Source organism: Agelaius tricolor, unplaced genomic scaffold, assembly GCF_023055355.1.
Source record: "Agelaius tricolor isolate 1412-34295 unplaced genomic scaffold, bAgeTri1.0.p SCAF_1, whole genome shotgun sequence".
In the NCBI taxonomy this organism is placed as follows: domain Eukaryota; kingdom Metazoa; phylum Chordata; class Aves; order Passeriformes; family Icteridae; genus Agelaius; species Agelaius tricolor.
In genome coordinates this window covers 49,185,945-49,208,147 of record NW_027269261.1, presented here as the reverse complement: position 1 = coordinate 49,208,147, position 22,203 = coordinate 49,185,945, and the positions used below count along the sequence as shown (strand labels likewise).

General features: G+C 37.6%; 1 protein-coding gene across 6 annotated transcripts in view; it reads left to right on the top strand.

Moving 5' to 3' along the window:
* The window catches only part of GRM1 (glutamate metabotropic receptor 1), a 187,213-nt gene that overhangs the window by 33,629 nt on the left and 131,381 nt on the right, over nucleotides 1–22,203 (top strand). For all 6 annotated transcript variants that reach the window (XM_071433171.1, XM_071433179.1, XM_071433189.1 and 3 more), the window contains exon 3: nucleotides 4,427–4,676. In XM_071433171.1, the coding sequence (XP_071289272.1) occupies nucleotides 4,427–4,676 (250 nt within the window). The remainder of the gene's footprint in view (nucleotides 1–4,426; nucleotides 4,677–22,203) is intronic.

Below are 22,203 nucleotides of genomic sequence, written 5' to 3'. Positions count from 1 at the left end.
ATGGGAGTTTTTGTGTGTTCACTTTTGATCCAGGTTGTGATTTGTTGTCATCTTATTGCAAAAGTCCCATACCTTCTTGGTGGTTTTGCATTGGCAGCTCCTCACAGCACTGACTCTTTCTTCAACACAGCCAGCAAACCCCACCCAACTCTCCCCTCACCCAGCTAACCCACTCTTTTGTAGCACTCCTCTTCTTATTAGACACAGCTGTGGCCTGTTAAGGGCAGGCATGTTTATAATCTTTGGTGATTAGTACAGCTGCAACTCCTCAGGTGTGAAATACCTTCTGCACTATCTTTATTGTCTTACATTCTATACCTCCACGATGGTTGTCATGGTTTAGAGGAATAAATGCAGCAAATAAGTCCCTAGTGGTGAACAACAGGTGACCTCACCTGAAGAGATCACTCATGGCTGAGGTGGGTGAAGTAACTCTTGCTCCCTACCTTTTGTCATTTTAAGTGCATTGGAGCATTCTTCCAGGCAGAGTTCTCTGCTGAGGGTTTTGTCAGTTTTGTAGGTGTCTCTCTAAATGGGTCTTAAAAGAGTAGTTGGTATTTCCTAATGACACTTAAAGCAGAGCAAAGAAAGAACAGTCTTTCTCTTCAGCATTATGGTCTTTAAGATTTTCTTTTAAATGGTGATTAGCCTATATTTCAAGGAAATTTTCAGTTCAAATATAAATGATTCATATTTCCTTATGTTATTGCCCAAATAAATCAATGGCTGATTTCATTCAAATATAGAGATTAAGTGGGATACTTTTTTTTTTGTTTTCAAGCCTCCTGAAAACACAACAGTTATATGGCTTGGGAAGACCCACACAGACATTCTATGCATCCCTTAAGAAAACAGTCTCCAGGATTCTCATAAGCACCTCACTGCTGAGCTGTTTCTGCTTCATTTCATAAATGAAAACCAAATGGTTCTCTTGATAAAGAGAATGGGGACAAATTTGCCAAACAGCTGTAATAAAGAAAAAGAACATAAACCTTTTAGATGGAGCTCATGGGTTCTTCTCCCCACACTACTAAAGTGTTAATACAACCAAAGAGTGCTGGTTTCAGTATAGCTGTGGCACAAATGTAATACTTACTGGCTCACAGGAGCAATTTATGAGGCTGAATTTTTTGTTAGTTTCTTCTTTTGTATGCCTTCTGTTGATCAAGATAACATCTCTGATTTTTACTACAGCATCCTAATGTTTTTTATTAAGATATTTAAGGCATGTAATGCAATGAGTGAGAATAATTACCACTATATGTAACTCTCAGCAGTATCTTTAGATATGCGGTTCCCTCTCAGAAATGGCCTTATCTTGAATTTCCTCAGAGGTGAAGCAAAGCTTCCTTTGGCCCCAAAAGAAAAGTGTTATAAAAATCCTCTTGGTAAAATTGTAGTCATATCAGGTTTAGAATTTACCATTATACTGCTCTAAAGACTGAATGAAGCATATAGGGAAAATGTGTGATTTTTTGATTAGGGTACAAGTTGAACAGACCATAAAAAAGGTTAAAAAATGGCAAAGGCTGTTTGAGCCCCAATTGTAGGGCTCAAAATATGTTACTGTCTCACCTAGTTTTGAGTAGAGGTCAGAAAGAAAATCACAATAATAATTATTTTGCCTTTTACAGCTGATCCTGGTAGCAAAAGGTAGTTTCAGATAAGATTAGATCTTTTATTCAATGGCTCTTTCAAAGGAAGAAAGGTCTTAGCCTGGGGCCCTGATGTAACTCTTCAATGACTACAATCACGAAGAGATTTCTTTCATTACCGGTTTCCCCTCTCAGCTGTCTGAGTGTGTATTGAAATGGATGTACCCACCAAGCTGGCACAGATGGCTGTGTTCTTGGCTATTGCACAGAATTAACTGGTGTTTTCTATTCCATATACACCCTTACATTGTCCGTACCTCGGTAGCTGAGTGCATTGAACAATCTATGTAGCTTATGTCACACATTCTTTTTCTCTCTGATCTTTTTCCCTGGAGGGGAAAGATGTGCAGCATGTTGTCTTGCTCTGGGAGCATGGCAAACAGATTTTAAGATAACCTCCAGGGTCACCAAGTCTCATCTCTGGCCTGTTGCAGAAACCTGCTTTACACAATGCTTTTGTGAGCTGAGCAAGCTCCACTAAAACATCAGACTTTGTGCTGCTACTGGACAGCTGTTATGCTACTTTCATATAAGGATTGGAAATCTTTCCTTTAGAGCTGCAGATTTTCTGCCTTGCTTTTTGCCTATTTCATCTTGTGTTCATGTTGTTCTTGATCTTAATTAGCTTTTCCCTTCTAGACTCTCTATCACACTTACTGAATTTATAGACACCAATCTTTCTCTTAGCATATGTTTTGGTAGGCTGATGTACTGTTAGTATGGGTTAAACTATGTTTGAGATAATTGTGATTTCATCAAAATTAAAGTTGAGAAAAATCAATCCAAATGGATTTATTTTTTCATTTCTTGCAACCATTAACTTGAACTACAGCAAAATTAGTGCTTTACTGATGTATGATAGAACCCTTCTTTAAAGTTTGGGTAAAAAACCTGCTACATATATTTTTTTTTAATATGCACTGCCTAAATATCTAATAGCATTCAGTTTAGTCTCCTGTCCCTCCTTAGATAGGACTTTAGGAATAACCTTACTGGTTTCAAGGGAGTCTCTGTTGAACAAAGTTCCACATGAAATTGGGAAATATATTCTGCTGAAACATAAAGTTCTCGCTAATGACAAGTCAGGGGTGAGGTTGTCCTGCCTCAAGTCTGGAACTTGAGGCAAGTCATCAAAGCAGCACGGCTCAAACTGTACTGCCTTGGAGTAAGTCCTTTGGTGAGTGCAGGTCTGGGCCTATAAATACCTGGAAATGGCTCCAACTGGGTTGTTCTCAGCATATGACAAGGCCACAGGGTTTACCCAAGTACAGGGTTGTGGGATTGGGCTGCTTGGTGTTGTGTTCCCACCAGGCATAGATCCTCCTCTCCTCCCCACACCCATGTAGGACTGCTGCTCAGGAGTACCTCTGGCTCACAGAAAAAAAAGCAGAATTGACCTGATTGCTGAGTATGATGTTGAGTCACAGGCTAGAAAAGAGGCCATTCTGCTGCACTTGGAATTTATGAGAAACTAGGGCAGCTCAGTGCAAAGGGCCGGGGAACTTCAGTTTTGTGTTTGACAGACCTGTCAGGTTTGTCTGCAACTTAGTATGACAATGACTGTCTTAGTGTGTCTCCATAGTGTTGATCTGTGGCAAATGATCCATGTTTTTGGAAAAATGCACACATTTCTACTGGGTTTATACAGAATGCCTGAACTGTCTCCTGCTGCATTTTCTTTCTGATGACTACACTTTTGAGGAGTTTTAATTTTTTTTTTTTAAGAAATTTAGCCTTATTCAGAATCCCCCCTCTTTGCAATTTGCTGTTTCAAACAGTTGCTGGAAACAGGGAAGTGGGACCTCTTCAATCACCACCTGCTTGAAAAGATTGGGGTCTAGAAGTGATCAGCATATCTGATTTTACTCCCTCATTAGATGAAAGAAACATTATGGATATGGATAACATCAAATTAATTATTCTCTTTTTGAACCATTTCTTGTTACTGTTAATAGATATGGGGTTTTTTTAATCCATCTGTTCCTCTTACATGATGGGTGTTCATCATAAGTCCTGTGCTCATGTCAGGCATAAAATATTCAAAGAAAACTTGGGGTTTCACCTGTTTCCATAGCAGAAGGCCCTCTGAGTTTTGTAAAACTGTTGTTTTGGCTTGCTGAATGTACAAATAGATGTGAATTTGAGAATCAGGTTTTATACATAGTTTGGACCACACAGTTTAAGTATTTCTGCCTTGGAAAGGGTTATTTCTGAAGTTCTTTCAGTTAGAAAGTCTCCTATTCTAAGAGACACACCATCAAGCCTAAATTTTAGCTGTCATAAAAATTGCTTGGTCAAATTAGACTTTGAAAATGTTACCAGATCAGTATGTTTTAAATGTGCATCCACCATTCATGTTCACTTTTGTGAACATGGACTGCATGTTAGAATTAAGTCCTTTTTCCCCTTTTCTGCTGTTACTGTTTTGCTAAATTAGCTCGCCTGTGGGTTATGCCATAGAAATGTCAACAAACTTCACTCTTACTGTCCATTCTGTCCCCTTTTCTACCTATCCATTCCTTGTTTAATATCCCCTTTACTCTCTGTTGTAAGTCAATGTAAGTAGCCCCTCCCAGAACTGCAGTCTCCAGTTCTGTTAAGACCTACTGATACATGGATATCCTGTTGCTCCACTGAACTCTGAGGACGTTCACTTTGATGGATCTCTTTTGCTCTTCCTTCTGCTAATGCTGCTTGATTTTGGAGGGGGAAACTATCCCTTTCCCATCACAATTCAATTGGTTAAATGCATGATATATTTTTTTTTATAGGAAATTATGGGGAAAGTGGAATGGAAGCCTTCAAAGAGTTGGCTGCCCAAGAGGGTCTCTGCATTGCTCACTCTGACAAGATCTACAGCAACGCCGGTGAGAAGAGCTTTGACCGCCTGCTGCGCAAGCTGCGGGAGAGGTTGCCCAAGGCCAGAGTGGTGGTGTGCTTCTGCGAGGGAATGACCGTCAGGGGCATCCTCATCGCCATGCGCCGCCTGGGGGTGCTCGGGGAGTTCCTGCTCATTGGAAGGTAAGGCTCTGAGCATGCTTTCTCTGCCTGTCCTCTCCCTCTTGTCCTGTACGCAGGCCTTTGATTTCAGAGCCGTGCAGCTTAGGCTACCGGTGATTTCCATATTTAATTGTTTACGGCAAGAAAAGTGGCAAGATGGTAGAGCAGATACTCAGGAAGGAGATATGATGATGTGTGCCAGCTTGATCAGTGGTGATAGCTTTTGCTGAACTAAATATTAATTAATAACTTTTTATATGGATATATGACATTACTGGTTTTGTGCTTTTGCACACTCTAGATTAATGTTTCATGGACATATTTTTAGACCTGAAGCAGGGAGTGAAGAATTCTGATTTCAGTATATGATCTGTGGCATGTGACAAAATTTTATGTGTTTGAGTAACGATGACCCCTCATAATTTGAAACTTCAATTACCAAGTGTTTTTGATTACTGGAACTTTTTTCCAGTCTCATGATTATAACCTTGCATTCTCAGTAGTACACTTTGCTGTGATCTTTGCTATTGAAAGCTGGGGCACTGATATTATGCAGACTGGTTTGGTTTTTAAAATGTCAGAATTGCTGATGGCTAAATGAGTATGTATGTGTGTTTTTATATCACCAAAGTAACAGTGCAGGTGTGTATTGGACAGAAAAAGGCTGCTTTTATCAAAATGAGAATGGTTGCTTTGCTCTACTAGAGTTTATCTTTTTAGGTAATCACTGAAATATAGTACATTTAGTTCTATCATGCATTTTACCCACAATTTCATTTTTTGTGATATTTCTTATTTTGAGGCTTCTTTGACTTTCACCTTGATTTCTGCAATGTCTTTGACCATTTTTCTGTCTTGATGAACATTGCTCAAATGATGAGGATGGATATTGTCTGTCTTCCATGTTGGATTGATAATGTCTGCTTTAATCCTTCTATTTACTCTCGTTTCTTTATTTGTAATTTTAACATTCCTTGAAGGAATGTTTAAATTAATTATTTCAAGGCCTTTGTCAGTTGTTTCCATGCCTACTTAGCTTCCGCTGTCATTTGATCCTGACTTCTATTTGTCCCGTTCTTTCCCTAAAGTCTTTGTGTCTGCGTTTGTGACTGAGATCCTCTCCTTTTGGTCTCTGCTGGGATATTGTCTTCCCCTGACTGTATTGCTCCTCAAAACCCACAGTTATGATTTCTACAAGTCAGATACCTACTCTGGCCTAAGGAATAGACTGAAAGCATTAAGTCAATCTCATCAATTTTTTGTTGCAGTCCTTGTTTGCTATCTTTTTGAAGCTGAGGTTCTAGAGTATCTCCAGAAGGTTGTGAAAATAAGATGTAGCACATTTGGACAACTGTCAGCACTAAAATAAAACAAACAGAAAGACTGTATTGAAAATGGTGTGTTCCAGATTGTGCACATGCAAGTGCACATTTAGTTCAAGTGCATCATTTAGTTTGCATCAGTTGAAATGAATAATGGAAGGCTTTGGGAGTGACACATTTTATGTACGGGTTTTCAGTGAATAGAAGAAACTGAATATAATAAAATTAGTCTCAGTGACAGCATCCCTTGTCTTTTAGCAAACACCCTGAAGCTTTGGACAGTGCTGTGCTTTCTTTGTGTATTGTCACAAAGAAACCAGTGTCTCATTGTTCACTGATTTTGTTGCTCCCTCTTGATGCTGATCATACTGAGAACCAAATAAATTAAACTTCCTACATTAGGCCACAAACCTTGGTTTCCTATTAAACCACTCAATCCCCTACTCCTTGGATATGTGGAATATTTAAGCTTTAAATTTTGACTTTGAGCCCCCAAACACAACACCTTCCTTCATGCTGGTAGTTGAGTATGGGAAACTCCTTTTTAGGGCTGAATGGGTTCTGTCAGTTGTAAAGCAGGCTGGTTATTGCTTTGCATAGTCTAGATTGTGCACAACAGCTGGTTGAAATAAAAAGTATTATAGGGCTTGCACATGTTCTTATGTGCTTGCAGAACTAAAAGAAAAGAAATTTTCTTTGAATTGTCTTAATTAAGTGATTTTAAAAAATGGCAAATTAGCAAACTTGTGAATAAGTAAGTTGCAGTGGAACTGCAGTGCTATGAATTTGGTCATCTATATACAAACAGGAACCAAGGCACACATTAATGTTACTTTGATGTGCTATTCAGTCTTTTTTATTCAAGTACCCAGCTAAGCAAAAAACTAAGAGCCTTTTAAGAACATTCTTTTAATTGAAGGAAGTGAGAGTGAATGAGAAATCAAGATTTTTTTTTTCAATAATAAGCTAAACAAAGCCTTTAGTTTACCCACAGGTTTATTATCAGCCACATTTTATCAACCCCACACTCTGCTCTGATTCACTGTAAAGAGGCAGCCTTTGCAAAGGAACACCTGGCTAAATAGTTCTCTTCCTGCTACATCTTCAATACTGCTATTTGTCAAAGTAGACAGGAACAGCTTAGCTTAACTAAATTCATGCTATGAGAAAGAGATCTGGGAACTAAATTTGACTTCTGTTTAATCCTAAGTTCAGTCTCCTTTACTACTGGAAGTGGGAGTCTGTTATTTTAGTGAGAAGGGAATTCCTCTCTCTGAATCTGGAGGGAGCTGGAATTAAAACAGTACAATAGATGAGGTTACAATACTGCCTGAGGCAGAATGGCAGATATTCTGAAATTGATAGTGTTGAAATGCAGCAGAGAATGAGTAAGAAAATTTATTAAACTACGAAATGATGATGATAAATTTTGAAAGAGACTGATAATGAAAGGGAAAGAAGGCAAAACTTGGTCATGGCTTTTTGTATAAAAAGAAATAATAGAATAGAATTGGAGTAAGCAAAGGCAAAAATTATGCAAAAAAAATTAACTGTACTCTTAAGGGAGTTCAGGTGATAGTTCTTTTAGCAGAAATTAGTTTTGATGTGAAGAGATTATGTAGGAAGATGCTCAACTTCATGTGTCTAATCAGGTTTATGCAGGCCACTGGGTTTTATATTACTTTATAAGAATCAGTTAGATTTTGTGAGAATTTTGCAAGATTGATGAATCTCCTAAATATCCCTTGAGATTATGCGTCAAGAAAAGGTGTGTAACTGAATTTTCAGAATCTATATGGGTAATGCAAAGCAGATGATAAACAAATGAAATAACCAGTTTTAAGAGATGCTCTGAGCTCATTGGAGAAGAGAAATTTTTAGATGAATAGTTGGAAATTAAAATGCTCTTTCACAATTTGTTCTCAAACTCCTACACTCAATGGTCTGTGTAGAAGTACAAAGAACTTTACAAAGGAAGGGTTATATTAGTGCACATGCTGGTTTTCAGTACAGTCCTTTGTAAAGGACTAGGTACTGCTTTACTTCTGTAGGCTTTCTGATGCTTTACAGTCTCCAATGTTCTACAACAGCTGCTGAATGGGCTGTTGTAGAACTATAAATTTTAAGTGTCAGTAGATCAATCTCTCAAAGTTTGAATGCTTAGCAGTGAAGGTATGGTTGGATTCTCTGTCAACCCATTTTGAAGGGCAAGTCTGTTCTTTCTATGTATCTAATAAAACTCATTTAGCATAGGATGATGAAGCTTTCAGAGTACCTACTGTGGTGAAATTTTTTCTGACTTTTCCCCCTTCAAAAGCCAATATAAATAATGGGTTTGGCATTTAAATTCATACTTTCTAAAATATTGACTAGGCATTATCACTCTAAACTCTTTGGTCCTATTATCTGATATGTCTGGATGTGTGGAACTTGATTGCATCCAAGTGCAAGAGTATACAGTTTGTTGGTGAGTTGACAGAGAAATGTGACCTGATGTGGTTAATCCCTGGGCAGCAGGGTGTGTGGGAGGATTTTGGCAGATGCCTAGGGCAGTTATCACCTTCCAAGGCCTGGGATTTTATGGCAGAACACACATGTAATCTCACTGAATTAGTACAGCATTTGACATCATTTGACAGAGGAATGCTTTGCCTACCCCAATCAGACCCCTCAGTTCCTTAGCACTGAGACTCTTGAGCCTTTTTTAGCTCCATCACAGCAGAGGAAGGAGAGCCTCTGCTCTTGAGGACACCATGGCTAAGGCAGGCACCCAAACCCTATGCAGAATAATCACCCCAGCTGTCAAAAAGTGGTAGCAGAAGTTGACAGGTCCATAACATCATTTAGTGAGGGAGGAGGAAGAATCTGGTCAGGAAGCTGGGCTTTCTGCGAGGAAGCAGGAGAAGGAAGTGACCAAAGTTTCTCTCTGTTTGAATATATTTAATTGGCAAGAAATTATTTTAATTTGCCCCAAGATGAGTTTTCTGCCCGTGATGGTAATCTCCCTTTCTGTATTTTAACTTGTGAGATTTTTTTCTCTCTGTTTTCTACCTTTGTTCTGTTCAGTAGGGTGGCTGGCAAGTGGCTGGGTGAGCATTTGGCTGCTGACCAAGCTTACAGATGACATAGCTTGCAGTGCCAAAAGCATGATGTATTTCTCTTTCATTCAGGTCTGACATCACAAATAACATAAGAGTATCACAAATACCACCTCACATATGTGGCTTAGAAGACTGCCTGCCTCTTGCTCCCTGATGAGTCCCTGGCTCATGCATTACTTATCAAATGACTGAGAATGTTCAACTGTTGATGGAATATTCTTCATAAGGGGGATGACCATCAGAGGATATGATTGTTCTTTTAAATTTGACTAGCTGAAAGAAAGATGCTGTACTCTGCTCTCCAACGCACCATGTCTTCATCACTTGGGCTGCCCCATATTTTTGAAAAATCAATGACAAATGTCCGCATTCTCCTAAAGGAGCTGAAATGTTTTGCAGGGCCAATGTGTTTAATTCATTAAGAATAAAAATTGCTATTTTTAGGTACTTAAGAGATTACAAAGAAATCAGTAAGAACCAACAATATGTTGTCAATGGGGGAAAACTCCTGCCTTGTGCTAGCACAGATTATCTAGGATAGCTTTGGACCTTATAAAACTAATAAAAAAAGTAGATATGGTAGAGTGTTGCTCATAATACTGTTTTATGCCAACTTGTTATGAATGGGAACGTGTTAAGAAAACTGGCAGTAATTTAACACTGCCAAATATATATGATTGAACCCAAACCATTCATATTCCATGTGCTGTTCTTTGAAAGGGCAGTCTGGGTGGTAAAACTCAGAGGTTTGAAAGTACAAAGTAAAGATGACAAGACAATTTTCATGCTGAAAATAAAAAGAAAAATAGTAATTTAAGACCCAAAGGTTTACTTTCCATACATTTTGCTGCAGAAAAGGGGACTATTTTTTCTTCCTGGTACCTCCATGACCAAAGATGTTTAGAATGACTACTTTTAATGTTTCTGTTGTTGACACTCCAGGTTAATGGAAGACTGTGTTTAAATAAATGTTTAGATATAATCAGAAGTTTAGCTAGGTTTGGATTCAAATTCATGGATTAAAATTGAGGTAACTTCTGTGAAATGCTGAAATAAGTCATTATCATTTTTCAAATCCTTTCAGAGTCTAACTGAAGTTGACATTTTAGCAAAGTATTGTCAATTAAGATAGTCCCACCTGGCAACATCTAACCATTTCTTGAATATTATCCAGGTTTGTAATGGGATCCACTGCTAACTTTAAAGTCTGAGACCTCAGAGCATATCCCTAGAAAATTTTATACCTTATTCATGGTTCATTTGGTAGTTGCAGTCTATCACCTGTTTACTATGACAAGAATTTATAATCTGTGTGGATGAAAACAGAATTACATGATGCAAGAAGACTGAGCAAACATATTTTGTTTACCCTCTAAACTACAATAACATCAATCCGTGTTAAAATGGGATTGCATATTAAGTGCCAATTAAATAGCAGTATATTTGAGCAGAACTGCATTTTGAGTCTTAATAAAAGAAGCAATACTCACTTTTAGAGACCAAAGAATACAAGAAGAATGCATATTTTTTATGGTAAGTGGGATTTATGTATTGCAGGGGGCAATTTTTAAAATATGGGGGTTGTTCTTTTGTCTTTTTACTTCTTGCTTCTATGTGATGTGAGTTAAACTAGGTTTTGTATGTAACTAAACCTCTTTCATATAGGCATCCAGAATTAGTTTTAAAACCATGTAGTAACCCTTAGCTATTTCTGTGTATGCACTCAGCACTTTAAATGAGGATGAAATGTACAGAAGTTGTAGGTAAGATATTGGTGTTTTGCAAATGATTATTAAAATACCAATTTATAAGTTAAGATGTTTTAATAAAGCAAATACTTACTCAGTTTTTTAAAGTGATATGAAAGCTTTCTGGCTTGACAAACAGGATGTTAATACCTGTTTTAAAGCAATATACACTGTTTAATGGTAGCCATTAACGTACCTTTTCCATAAATGAGAGAAAGTAAAGGACTAGTGGTTTTTTGCTTCTGAAGATGTAATGGAATTGATTATCAAAGCAAAGGAATTGTATCTTTTACTTCCTTAAGTCACTGGAATAGGAGAGGAAACAAAAACATACAACTAAGTGTCTTAATAAAATTACCAAATGTTATGCTTGAATTTTATGATGGTAAAATTTGTGGGGAAAAAACCCTCACATTTCTAGATTTCTTAAAACTTCTGGGATTCTAGCACAGTTTATGCTTCTTACTTAGGAAAGGAAAGCAAAGTTCAGTGTTTTCAAGTTGTCTTGGCATGGGTTCTGCAGGAAGAGGTATCTAAGCTAGTAATGTCCAAATGAATGCAAGGAAAGACCAACCTTGACAGAAATAATTTACCTTGAAGTTTTCTGCAAAGGTTTCCAACCCTGAAAATGTGCAAAATTTCAAGGTCTGCTTGTTGTCTATGAACTAGTGTGGATGTTAGATAATTGAGTTATTAAGTAGTGCTGTGTGTTAAGGGTTTATTTATTAGGCAGTATATGTTTTATCATGCCCCTGCAGAAAACAGGAGTTGGATGGCTGCTGCTCATCTGGAAAATGATGCTGTACTTTTATGTGAAGGAATCATATTGAATGATGTTATTTCAAGGGTCTTTGCATAATTTATGTAGGGCCAGACTTTGTCAGACACATCTCTGTGAGGCTGAGGTTCTTCATAAATGGTTAAGAACCAAAGCAAAGTTTGTTTTTCTCACAACAGTTAAAATAAGACCCTAATACTGTGACCTTTCAAATTTCTAGTTTACTTTCAGTTCCTTTTAGTGTGCAAACAGAAGTGAAACTTATAGAAGTTCTGATAAAAAACATGAGCAAAACCCTCGCTCAAAATATAAAACTCTATCATTTTTTGTAAGGTTTATTTTCTTAATTCTAAGCAGCAAATTAATCAGCTTTTTTTAAAGAGGAAAAACAGAAATTGAAGATTAATCTTACCTGGAATCATCATAATAATTTTTATGAATTATTATTTAAGAACAATTATTTTCTTGTTTCTTGATATATCTTGGTATAAAAATAGATTTTTCTCTTGCAATATTGGAATATATATCATCAACTGTTAGTAACAGTTCCAGTTTTTGGGTCACTAGAAGAACATTGATAATAGGGTTAAATTATTGATTGAAGATGATGGTAATTGCCTGAGCTGTACCCATACAAACAACACTTATTTTGACAGGCACAAGCACACCAAGGGGAAAATAATTTATGTTGCAATTTAAGCACCTTTCTCCTGCATTCTGGAAAGGAGGGAATGAACAGCTTTAGAGCTCCTTTGACTAATCAGTTGGCTGCACTTTCAGTGCAGAAACTTAGTGCTTGTTTAAACCTTTGGCTCATTAAGCAGAGAAGGCAAAATAAAGAGCAGGGTATGATGCTGTGGAGAAAGGCCTTATAATTTATATACTGCCTGTTTTTCATTAATTTTTTTCCTTCCTTTTACAAATGCCCTTACCCTAATGGCCTCTGCTGGAGAACCCTGGTACATTTCCAAGGCTGGAAAATGTGCACAACTTTCAGCAGTCTGAGGAGCTGAATTCATCTGAAGGGAGGCTAGTCCTGAAGCATCCTCATGAACATGCACTGTGAAAATTTTAGGTCATGCTAATGTTGTAATCTGGCAGCCAAATACATTATGTCTCAAAAGCAGAAATTAAAGTGACTACAGGCAATTGACCCATGTTGATAGATTCTTAGTCTGTTGGTTTTCTGCTGAATTTTTCAGCCAAGAAAAATCCTTTCAGTTTCTGAGGTATAGTCAGGCTTTAGGACCCAATGATGTCAAGAACTTGTTTCACAAAGTCAAAGCTGGCTCTTTCATGTTTCACTATTGCCTTTTCAGCACCACCAGCCTGTGGCGCTGAAAAGGCAATAGTCCTGCTATGGGACTAAAAGACTGTGGACTTAAAGACTGGCCAGCTCTTGGCCACATATCGTTCCAGTCTTTACTTATCTGCATCTTAGTTCAGTTATTTGTACCTCAGAGAGGGAGAATCAAAAGAAGAATTTTGCTTCAAAGTCTTGCAAATTCACTGCTGCCTGATAAGTGACCTGGCACTTATTTTAACCGACTTTAAACCGCATGCATTATTCACTATGAGCTATTTGTGGGTAAGCTTTGATACCTAGGGCTCATACAGTTATTTTACATGCTGGTGATTTGGTTTTATTTATTCATTCTGTGGAGAGTCAGTTTTAAGGGGTTTTTTCTTCCTGGCCCTCTTTGAGGGTAATACTGGAAGGATGTAATGCAAGTCAGAGCTAGAAAGAAAAATACACTACCGTTGTTTCGCTTAATAGAAATGGAGTGATCTCCTTTCTTCTGCTTTGCAGAATCAAACTCAATTCCTTCTTTTCATTGCTAAGATGAGGCTTAAAATCATCTCTTGCATGTCAACATGAGGATCAGGAAAGCTGCATAATAGGTCAGATTTAAGCAATTCTGTATGCAGAAATAAGAATGTGAATGTGACTCCAGTTATGATTTCTGCTTATTTCTCACAGCAGGGTGAATCATTATGAGTTGCCATTTATAATGTATAAATTTTCTCTACTCTTCCTTTGGTGTACCTCTGAATATACACTTTTAGCTGCTTCCTTATTGTTATATATTACTTGCATTCTTCAGTTCCTTGCATACTGTATTTTGTTCCTTGCATCTTCATCATCTTTCTTGGTCTTTCTCCCCCATTTACCCGAGTCTGGACTTTCTTGAACCCTCAAGCACCTGCTATTTTGTGTAGTAAAAAGTCCATAGTGCTGGTGTAATTTCCTTTCTGTTAAGTCATGAAGAGTTTTAGCATTTCCCTAATCAGAAATGGAGATAAGCAAAACTTGCTCTTGAAAATCTTACTCATATGAAGGAGATGCTTGAGGAACAGGTTAATTTCATGACTCTTCTTTTGTGTTAGGCAGATGAGCACCCTACACCTAAAGCCATAATTAAATAAACCTACCAATTTAGGAATGATGTAGCCTCTTTTTGTTTGTAGATGTGCAACAAGCAGTCAAAAAAAAGAGGCCCTCCCACTCAAAAGTATCTGTGCAGCTGTGTAAGACTGCTCCTTTTGTTGTTTTCAATTGTTCTTGATGGGACTTTGTATTATTATTGCTATTAAAAATACAAGATGGATTTGGTATCATATTAACCACTGTTGCCTTTAAAGACCTGAAATGCTGTAATTGCCTTGAATCTGGACTCATAAGCTATCCCTGGTATTTTAAAACTAAGTTCAGAGGAGAGGAAAAGGTATAAGGGAGAGAAACTAGGCCAGTGCTCTGACTTTGGAGGTTGACAGCTGATCATTCTCAGAGTTGCAAGCTGAGTGCCTGTGGGGACTCACTAAGGGGTAGCATAATGTAAGCAAAAGAACCAAATGCTGAAGTCTATTGAAAGCACCACTGCTAAGGCCAGCGCCCAGACTGGTTTCCAGTGGAATACCTAAAGAACAAGACTAGAAGTGTTAATCTGCTTGCATCTCAAAGGAATTGTCTCAACTGGGTGATTACACCATATTTTAAATGAACCTTGAATGGCAATGGGGAGCTTGCAGCATTTACAAGACACTCTCCATTGTCTCTAAGTTTAAAAAAAATAGAAGATGATAGAGCACATTGAGAGGTCTATGTCCAAGTATGACTGATTTCTTTTATCTGTTTGCCATTATGTTTATGGGAATACTTCTTAGATGGGGAGACTTTAATCAAGTAATTGTACAACCAGCTATTCCAGCAGGGTAACAATTGCAGTTTTAGAGAGATATAGGCAGAATTAAGAAGGAGGAAAGATAAAAGGCTAAGAAAGGAGAAGAGGTAGCACTAAAATGCAAGGAAGAAAAACATCCATTATAGGGAGGCAAATAGAATGTGGAAGTGGGGGAGGATGAGTTATAGAAGTCTTTATATAAGACAGCGATGGAGTGTGATAGAGATTTGGTTACAGGCAATGATTTTTTTTTTCTGATCTAGACTGAGGTATGTTAAGATACATGAAAAAGCAGAATCGTGATTCCAAACAGAAAAAGTGGTGGACTGCTAGCCCATCAGGCTTCCATACAAGAATGCTTTTGCTGAACTGAACCTCTCCACTAAAATATCAGGGGCTGAATTCTGTTTTCATGCTGCTGTGAATAATGAGTGACACTCTGGGTTCCTAAAGCAAGTGTGAAATAAGAATATCTTCCTGATATGAAGATCTTACCTGTAAAAAAGAGAAACATCCATACATTCTAGGATTGTGTTTGTCAGTGGTAAGCATTCAGTGCCTGTGATTCAAATTAAGATCTTTTACTTCTACTCTTTCTTTTTTCCTTTGTGAAGCAATATATCTCCTAGAATGTTGTCTGGCTATTTTGTTTTCAAACCAGGTGATTGATATTTCTTGTAATTTTCATCCTTGGTATAGAAATTCCAGATGTTGTTCTTGTTTAGAACTTCCTATTAACTTTGAGAAAAACTAAGTGGTGCCCATGAGTTCCCAATATTAGTATGAATATAAGAGAATGTCTTTGTACTTTACACCTGCTGGCTTTTAATTAAATCAAGTCTTTCTAATGGATCAGGGAATATGAGTCTACCTTGACTAATTTTCAAAATTTATGTTAGGCATAGCATCATGTTTGTCCTCATGTCATTTTCTAACTAAATGCACTGCTTTTAAAGTACTGCATGATGCAAACACTCTGGGGAAAGGACAATATTTTAGGTCAGTGAAATGCCATACAAAGAGGGGTAACCTTGGCTCATAACTGAGTTTGCTAAATACTCCTGCTACTCATGCAAACAGTAATAATATTTAAAGCTGAATAAAAATATTTGAGCAAAGAATGTGCAGGAAAGACCAAACACCAAGCAGAAGAGGAAGATAAATTATGTGTGCTTCCAAAAATGTTATTTTGATGTTGCATGAGGGCATGGCCCACTGCTAAAGTGGAGGTGCTCAATATCAGCAGGAGCAGCTGTTCCTCAAGTCCTGATAACCATGGAAATAGGTTGACTTGGAGCCTGGAGAAGAAAGTGTTTATTAACGTGCTGTGGTTCTTTCAGACTGTATAGGCACACTGATAAAAGCTTCCATTTCTCCGACAGAGCTCCAGAAACAGATTCTGCAAGGAGATGGAGACATACCTAAAGTCTCCTTTTCCTGGCTTAAGGCAATGAAAGTTGTGCTATCAAATCTAGTTCTTCATCTTTTAAAAATTGAAGCTTTCCTTAAGCCAGAGTCCTTGGATTAGAGAAAACTGGATTTGTGATCCCTTTGTAATATTCAGAGTTCCTTGTAATCAATGATTTTGAGATTGCATTTTCCACTAAAGAATGTTGCTGTTTCCTTGCAAGGTCTTCTACCAGATTAAAATTTACTTTTCCTGTTAACCTCAAATCCATTTGAGTCCCTAGACAAACAGATCTTCATATACCTGCTCCTTACCTATCCAAATTCTCCAACTCTCTGCTCCTGGCAGCCTCTAAAATAAACTTCATACATTGTTAATGCCTAAATCTGCAGCACAGTAAAAGCTGAAATAGTGGAGACACTCCAAGGATAAATTGAATTTAACATAAAAATGAGACATCAACTCTTGTATTTTCTGTGTTATTACATGTTGTATGTAACGTAATATGGAGCTTTGGGATCCATTAAATGAAACTGCCAGAAATTTTCAGACTGAGAAGCAGAAGGAGCCTTGCTGTGTAACTGAAGTCTCCCCTTGAGGCAGGGAGTGATTTGCATCCCTCTTGAAGGAGTCAGGTCTACTGATCATTATGGAGTATATGAAGAGTTAAATGATAGGGGCAGATGTACAGACAGAAAAGCAGATATGCAGTGTTCCAAATTATATGTATCTGTTTTCTTGGCTTTATTACATAACAAAACCCATTTATGTTGCAGTAGGTGGTAGCCCAGGAAAAACAAACCTCAGGGCCTTCCTTGGTCTTTGAAAGGTATGCATCTCCAGTTGCTTTTCTCCCTGCTGGATTTTCAAAGATCTGTACAAATGATTGATTTTATCATCTTTTTGAAAGTTTAGTGGCTGAACTAAGCATTCTGGAGGCAATGCTTATAGCAACCTGAAACAATTTTTAATGACTTTAATAGTGTGTTGCCTTTTTTCAGCAGGAAGAAGAATTTTATTCTTTGCCAACCCAAACATTTCTTCCTAAATCCAGAGCAATCTTGTGTCAATTTCAAAACAAATATGCTATTTCAAAATAGAAAGTCAGAAGGCTCCTATTTTGAAAATGCTGAAACGATTTCTTCTAGAAAATGTCAAAATAAATTGTCATAACATTTAACCCTCCATCATTTCCAAATTGGTAAGCAATTTTGATCTCCTCACAAGTGTAATTTCCAGCAGATGTATTATTCATCCATTTTTTTAGTTTTACTTATGCTTTTGAAATCCTGGCTGATAGTGGCTCCACAGATCAAAATCTATTGCTGTTTTCACTAGTCTGAGACTCCATCCTGCTCCTATGGATAATGATAATAATACAATCCTCCATTTTTTTCTTCTGTGACCTACACAAATGCAATGTAAGTTATGTGGACGGAAGTTCTCAGGAGCATGGGAGAGTGCTACATGCATTCACAGCATCATGGAATATGCTGCTCCTGATAACCATCATCTGGTTTTTTGGCTCCCCATAGAATTACTTAGCTTCAAGATCCTTATGTAATGTCAGCTTTCCTTTTATCGTTAAGGAAAGTGTTGATCTTTGGCAAAGCTATCTAGAAGATGTCCTTGTCCAAAATGCCGAAAGGGAGTGTTCTGTAATAACATGGAGCAGTGCTGTGAAAATACAAAGCTTCTGTCTGAGATTGGCCTTAGGAGATAGGGTATAAGGTATGCAGCTTAGCTTCTGGCTTCTCTTATCAACACTCATAAAAATATGTGCATGAGAGCACAGAATGAACACTCCCTAAACATGTCCCTAGGAAATAGCTGCAAACATGCGCTGCAGCACAGAAACTCCATGATGTATTGTGTCTCCTCCAGCAAAAGGAGGAGACACCCAAAGAGGAGCTTGCCCAGCTTCACAGTCCTCCTTTTAAAGGTTAGGATCTTCCTGCAGTACCAGAGCAAGGAGAGCAGTCATGCTGAGCTCTCTACACGTGGCCAAATTGTCCTCTAAAGGCACCTTCCTGCCTGTCCATCCCCCGTCTCCCTGCTTCCCTACTCCATTTGCTACAGGGATAAGACATGTGCAAAGTCATTCAAAAGTCCAGGAACTCCAGCATCAGATAAGGAGGTTAGAAAGCATCTATACAGAAAGAAACAAATCATTTTTTCATTAAATACTTCTGCCTTTCAGGACAGAAAATGATCCTGTTCTGGCACCATGCCTTCTGTTGCTGAGAAAGGAGGGAATTTTTTCAGTAAAGAGACAATAATCTCATTTCTCTTACCCTGGTTAATAGAGGGATCACTGTTAAAGTAAATGAGAGCTGTAGGTCACCTTCTGGTGTAGGAATTTTTGTATCTTGGACACTTTGGTCCTCTGGGATATGTAGAGGTTCCTCCCATGTAGGCTTCCCACTTTTGTCCTCAAATTTCTTACTGAGGTTATGTGGGCAAGGGCAGGGACAACATTCTTGTTCTGGATGGATTTGCTTAAAAAAGGCAGCAAATATGAATTAGGCTCTGGTTTTAAATTATTATTCCTACAGTATGCGCTTATGATTTAACATTTTATTCTGGACTACTAACTAGCAATTTACTAGTATAAAATGTAAGCAGTAAGATTATATTACAGTTTAAAAAGTGGCACAGAGTAGCATATAGTAGGGTAGCAAAGAATGAGCAAAGTTATTGTCAATATATCTTTAGCTTGACTCTAATCATGCTAATTAAGATGCCTACAGCACAAAAGGGAAGAAGATTCAGAAACGAGCTGCGACTTGCACTCATAAAGGTCAAAGAAGTTACTTGATTAAAAAAGCCAATGGATGTATTTATAAGTTTGTATAGAATAAAATGTTAGCTGTAGTCATGGAAGAAAGTGATATAATTTTATAGTAGTGACAAAGTGTTGAAGAAATTGAAAACCAGCAATTTTTGTGCTTCTTTTACCTGCATTAGTGCCTTGGTCCTTTTCTAGGTGTGCAGTAAGAGGTTATTTGTAATTTTGTTTCTAAATTCAGTATAATTGAGATAACAGTTTGTTCTAATAAATAGGCGACCTATTTGGGATTTTTAAAGACAGAATATGGTTTTGGTCTAATCTTTATTTTTATATTGTCTTTATAGCCATATACTTCATACAGCTGGCATGCGTGATTTCCTTGTTGCAAGAGTCTGTTGCATCTTATTATTCATTTACTCACTCTATGCTATATTTAATGTTTTCTTTAAATTCTTTCTTTGTTTTGTCTCATGCTCAAAGAGCTAATCTTTAATTGAACCTCCACAGTTTCTCCTATAATTTCTGGAGCATATCTGTTAGCCAAAAAAGCTCATGATGTTTTGAGAAGACAAAGGCATGTCTGTACACCAAAATATTTGTTAACCAGCAGATAAATTTGTGTCAATAAAATACCCAACCAAACATTCAGAAGTGAAAAAGGTCCATTTAGTTAGGTGCTTCCTTGCCATTTCTCAAGTTGTATGCTTCCTATTTTATACCCCTTCGCAAAATGAATTTAAGTTTGGGAAATATGTGTTTATATAATTTACATGCATTTCTTTGTTAGAAGTAACATCCGGACTCCTCGCTTGTACATAACAAGAAGGTAGATTTGTGATGTTGAGGCATTTTTGTTTTGGTTAACTTTACATTCAGTTGTGAGATGGGACTAACATTGGTAGGACGTGGAGCTGTACTTGACAATCCCTGGAAAACTAGTTGAAACTGGGGCTCTTCAACTAAACCTGAAGAGTCCTTGTGGCTTCCCTTTTTAGAGAGAGAAAGGCCTGAAGCTGTCTCCAGTCTTTTGTGGTACTGTTGGTGTGGGAACCACTTGACCTCAGGGTGGTGATTCAGGAAGCTGGTTCATAGCTGGGGCCAGCAGTGCTGGAGGCTCTTTTGTTGTCACAGAGCCTCAAGAGAGTGAATCTCTTGAGAGCTTGGTCAATCTCTGGATCCTTGGGCAACTGCCTTGATACATCTGGACTCCTTTTTGGATTGTGGTTTTGGTTGAGAGGCAAAAAACCTCTGGTTTCTCTTTTGTTGTAAACCAGATTTCTCCTGAATCTTGACACCCGGTAGACATAGAACCTGTCACTGATGCACTGTATTGAGCTTTTCTTCAACTAAAAATTATGTAATTTTAAGTGCTAGGTATTTTATATGGAAAAATAATAAAAAAATTCTTCTACAAATTAGTAGTTGAAGTTTCTCAAAGGGAATGAATGTCAGAGGGAATTTTTGGGCTATTTTAGAGAGAAAACAGGACTTAGATTTATGATTGGGTTTTTATCTATGCTGAAGTTAAGGACTGTATTATATTTGTGATAATAGAACAGCAATTTGTCTTTACATCCACAATCAGTTTGGTATAAATACATATTGCAAATTAAGAAGAGAATTTTAACTTTTCATCTTCAAATAAGACTAATTTTCCTGAATCTATTGTTTTTTTGCAAAATTAGATTATGTACATTTAATTTACACCAGCACTCAGACTAGGCATACTTAATGCAATTGATACAGCTGGCTGAAAGGGGGATATATTTTAAAACAAAGACAGATGTGAATCAGTGATTTTCTTTCATAGAAGTATGTAATTAAGTAATCTTCTGCTCTGAACTATGGCAGAAACGGAACCTTGGCTGCAACTAACATTTAAATAGCAGCCCTGTGTTTTGAGGAACAAAGGCTGATATTTCCAACAAAGACAGCATGTTATCGTCATCATCTCTCTGTAGTTAACAGCACCTGTTTCTGAAGGGTCCCTCAATGCTACCAGTTTTGCCATTTAAGATCTGTAGAACACTGAACATTGGGCTTTTTTCCACTATTTTTAATAGAAAAATTCTCTCAATGGTCAATTGTATATTCCAGGCTGCCATCTGCATAAAATCTGCTAATGCCATTTCAAGTGTCAGTGGCTGAGGTTCCAGGTAGAGTCTTTCCAGGTCCCACATCTCTCAGGCAAGGTCTCCTGTCCCTGCTTTGGGTTTCTCTGCAGGATAAAATGCACAGTCCCCTTTGTACTGCTAGAGCCAAAAGATATATTTGATGGGTACTTATGGCTGGCTTACAAATACTTCTGAATAATTCTTGAGAAGGGAAGCCAGCACTTCTCATTCCTTCTTTTGCCATTAATCAGTGTCACTCTAGCCTGGATTTTAGTGGTGCAGGAGAGTTTTCTCAACTGCTTAACATCCCTAGGGACAAGTTTTTTCTCTAGGTTCTCATCTACTAAATTTCCTTTCTTCCATCTTCTTCCTTCTTGGTCTCTCATCAGACACCTTCTGTCTTTCTTGGAATTCAAGGCAAATAAGAAAATCTTGCCAAGCACTTTCTTAATTACCAACTGACATGCTCCACAGTTATATCAAAATTAAAAACTCTGTTCATCAACATATTACAATTGATATTGATACAACATCCTCATTGGTTGGTTATTTAACATAGCTATGAGGCTAGACTAAAGTTTATGTAATATAAAGTTACTCTATCCAAAAATATCCGAACAATGCCTTTCCCACTGGGTACATGTTAATTTATTAGGTGAATTAACACTTATTTTCATGTTCTTTTTCCTGTGTGCCAAGAAGAGGAGCAGAGAGAAAATCAGAGAGCATATGCTAATTAACATGTTCTAATAATGGAGTGAGTCTGTCAGAGTCTCAAGCACAGAGGTTTACATAACTATTGGTTTCTTTTGCAGCTGCAATTATTCTGCATCAGTTCCCTTGCTTTCCCTTTTCACCAGACCATCAGGTAGAAGCAGGATCTGATGCAAGGCTTGCTGAGCCTAGAGAATCTGTTTGGTGTCTCAGTGTATGTGGTGAGGGAGGGATTGCAATACTGTGCTGGAGATACAGACACAGACTCACCAAAATAGGCTATAGTGAAGTAATGAATATTTAGCATGCTTTGCAAACCAAATTTCTGGAACAGCTGCTGACAGTGATCAGGCCTGGCGAAAAGAATGTTAGATTCATAAGAAAGTATAT